At 36.0% G+C, this 2421-nt stretch overlaps 1 protein-coding gene across 1 annotated transcript; it reads right to left on the bottom strand.

Annotated features, from left to right (window-relative positions):
* Positions 1-261: 261 nt before the first annotated feature.
* On the bottom strand, positions 262-2152 carry LOC134825661 (tetraspanin-5-like). The gene is made up of 6 exons (XM_063837867.1): positions 2018-2152; positions 1448-1522; positions 1145-1249; positions 883-1002; positions 599-670; positions 262-405 (listed from the first exon to the last, which is right to left on the bottom strand). The coding sequence occupies exons 1-6, from the start codon at positions 2150-2152 to the stop codon at positions 262-264; spliced, it is 651 nt and encodes a 216-aa protein (XP_063693937.1).
* Positions 2153-2421: the final 269 nt, after the last annotated feature.

Genomic DNA, 2421 nt, shown 5'->3' with positions numbered 1-2421 from the left:
TCCAGGCTCCCCCAAAAGTTATTTGTGGCAAATTATCGTTAAAAGACAGCTGTCTTTACACTAATGTAATCATAATAGCATGTTGCTCCTTTATAAAATATAATAATCATAATCCTCCGAATGATATATATAATGAGCTCATTTAACAAAAAAACTTTAAACTCATCTTCCATTTTTCTCAGAGAAATAATTAAAACCATTTGGACAGAACCTTTGCAAACTGTTGCTCCTTTACAAAATTGTCTGTGTTCATTAAATACTTTAAAAAGTGATGACCTGCATACTTTGTCGGAGCAGGAAGAGGAAAGTAGCGCTCGTCAGCTGGCAGACAATGTTAGCTATAGCAATAACTGTCACACTGCTCACTTTACCGTCAATCCAGCTGTAAAACTTGTCAGCACAGCCCTGCAAACATCACTATGTTTACATTTACTAAATCATATTATTTACTTAAATAAATCATATTATTTACTTAAGTATTATGACTTATGAGTAAGTAATATTATTGAAGTGTTGAGAGTAAGACTATGAAGTATGAGTATTCGAGTAACTAACTTTAATTCAGAATATGAAATTGACTCTGAAATCTATATCTCACCGTCTTATATACTATTCTGTCTTTCGAGTTTTCTAAAGGTCTTGCCTGTCCAAAACCACACCGAGTCTTGATCTGAAAAATGAGTGAGTCTGATTTATAGATCAATTGACTGTAATTATAAAGAAGCAACAGTAATTGTTTGCCACTAACACTAAGTAATGAAAACTTTTGCAGCTCTTATAAAGTTCCTTCAGAAGACGGTAGAACGTTATAATTTTAGATAAAATCCAGGACAAAGTAATATTGATATTCCCTGCTGTACTACTCTGATGCCACATAGGTACCTTGTCCTTTATACAGCACGAGTCAGGAGTATCAATAGCGTGCAGTTTGATCCACTCAGTAGCTAATTTGGAGGTCGCATTCCAATCTCCGTAACCTTCATAAAGCCCACAACACTCCAACTGAAGATTTGTCAGGTCAGAATCCAAATATTACTCAAGTCTGGGATACTAACATTGTGAACTAACCGTTACCTAGCAACTGAAGTAATGTGAAATAAAAATGTAAATAGTTATTGTTCTCAATAAGACGTGTTACGCTTACAGTAGACTGCATGTAGTCTATTGGAGCTGTCGAGTTTTCTTCAAAGTTGTAATCTGCGTAATTCTCTACCATCTCATAAAATGTTCTGTTGACCCCGTCTTTTAACTGTGAATAATATTTTGGGGAGCGAGGAAAGCCATGATTCAATTCAAATATAGTTAATTTGTTTGGCTTGGAAGCAGAACATATGCTATTTAATCAAGCAGCAAGTTGGTAAACAAATTTGGTCGCATTTTTACGGAAAACACTTGTGACTTTGTGAAAATATTTGTCTCGCATAACTTTACTTATAAAATAACTAACTGTGCTAATCTGCTCAACTGCAATTCCAACTCCTGCTCCTTGAACTATAACTGATACAAAGGTCATAGAAACGTACTGAAAATAACCACAATGTTAGCACTCTACTTAACAGTAAATCAATTTATAACTTATAAATTTTTAAGACGAACTTTTCGGTTCAATGACAATAATAAACTGTGCACATTGACTTGCTCTAACAAGAGCCCTCTCGCTTGCAGTAGCGCGCGACCGCCGAACTAACAAAGAGCATGAGCTTTCTATTGAGTCTAATCGTTGTCAGTAATCCCAGAGCTCCCAATATAACCAAAACCGCTCCAGCCCCCATCAGCAGCTTCAGACCTGTCAAATTCTTGTTTCCGATAAACAGGATGAAATTCAAACTTTCCTCCTCGATGTATACTGCTACTACTCCCAATGAGATGCCAAACAACTGCAAAATAAGTAAACGCTGCTAGGACATCTTACTATATATAAAGCGAGAATAATTGCAATAAATAATGATCATGAGATACGATTGGAAGCAAAAACTATAATTCTTAACAATCGAGTCCCTGTTAAAAAGTTACGAACGATAATGGCGAAAGCGAAGATAAAGTTGGAGTATTTCAGTAGTTTTTCTGTCGGAGTGAGATCGTAGTGGTAGGAGCTTGTGTAACTCCATTTCTTGCCGACAGGGGTTTTTGCGTACGACTCATGGTAGCCCATTATCAGGTGCGATTAGAGACTAGAGAGCGATTATGTTGTTAGAGCGTATAATAATTAGCAAGTATCTTCTAGAAGTCGCTACGATAATCTGTACCAGTTATGGTCAGGACAACTCAATTTTTTCACGTGGGAAATGAATAAATTTTGCAGTTTATAATTAACAAGCCCCAAGATACAAACGACCAAAAGAATGCTGACAATAAACAAAGCATAACAAGGAAACAGCTGTCTATTTTGAAGTCTCCTCAAAGCAGAGACAACATATAATT

The sequence above is a fragment of the Bolinopsis microptera genome, unplaced genomic scaffold (assembly GCF_026151205.1).
Source record: "Bolinopsis microptera isolate Bmic1 unplaced genomic scaffold, MBARI_Bmic_1.0 sca4, whole genome shotgun sequence".
Taxonomy (NCBI): domain Eukaryota; kingdom Metazoa; phylum Ctenophora; class Tentaculata; order Lobata; family Bolinopsidae; genus Bolinopsis; species Bolinopsis microptera.
The sequence above is the reverse complement of the archived record's forward strand: the minus strand, read 5'-3'. Positions and strand labels throughout refer to the sequence as shown.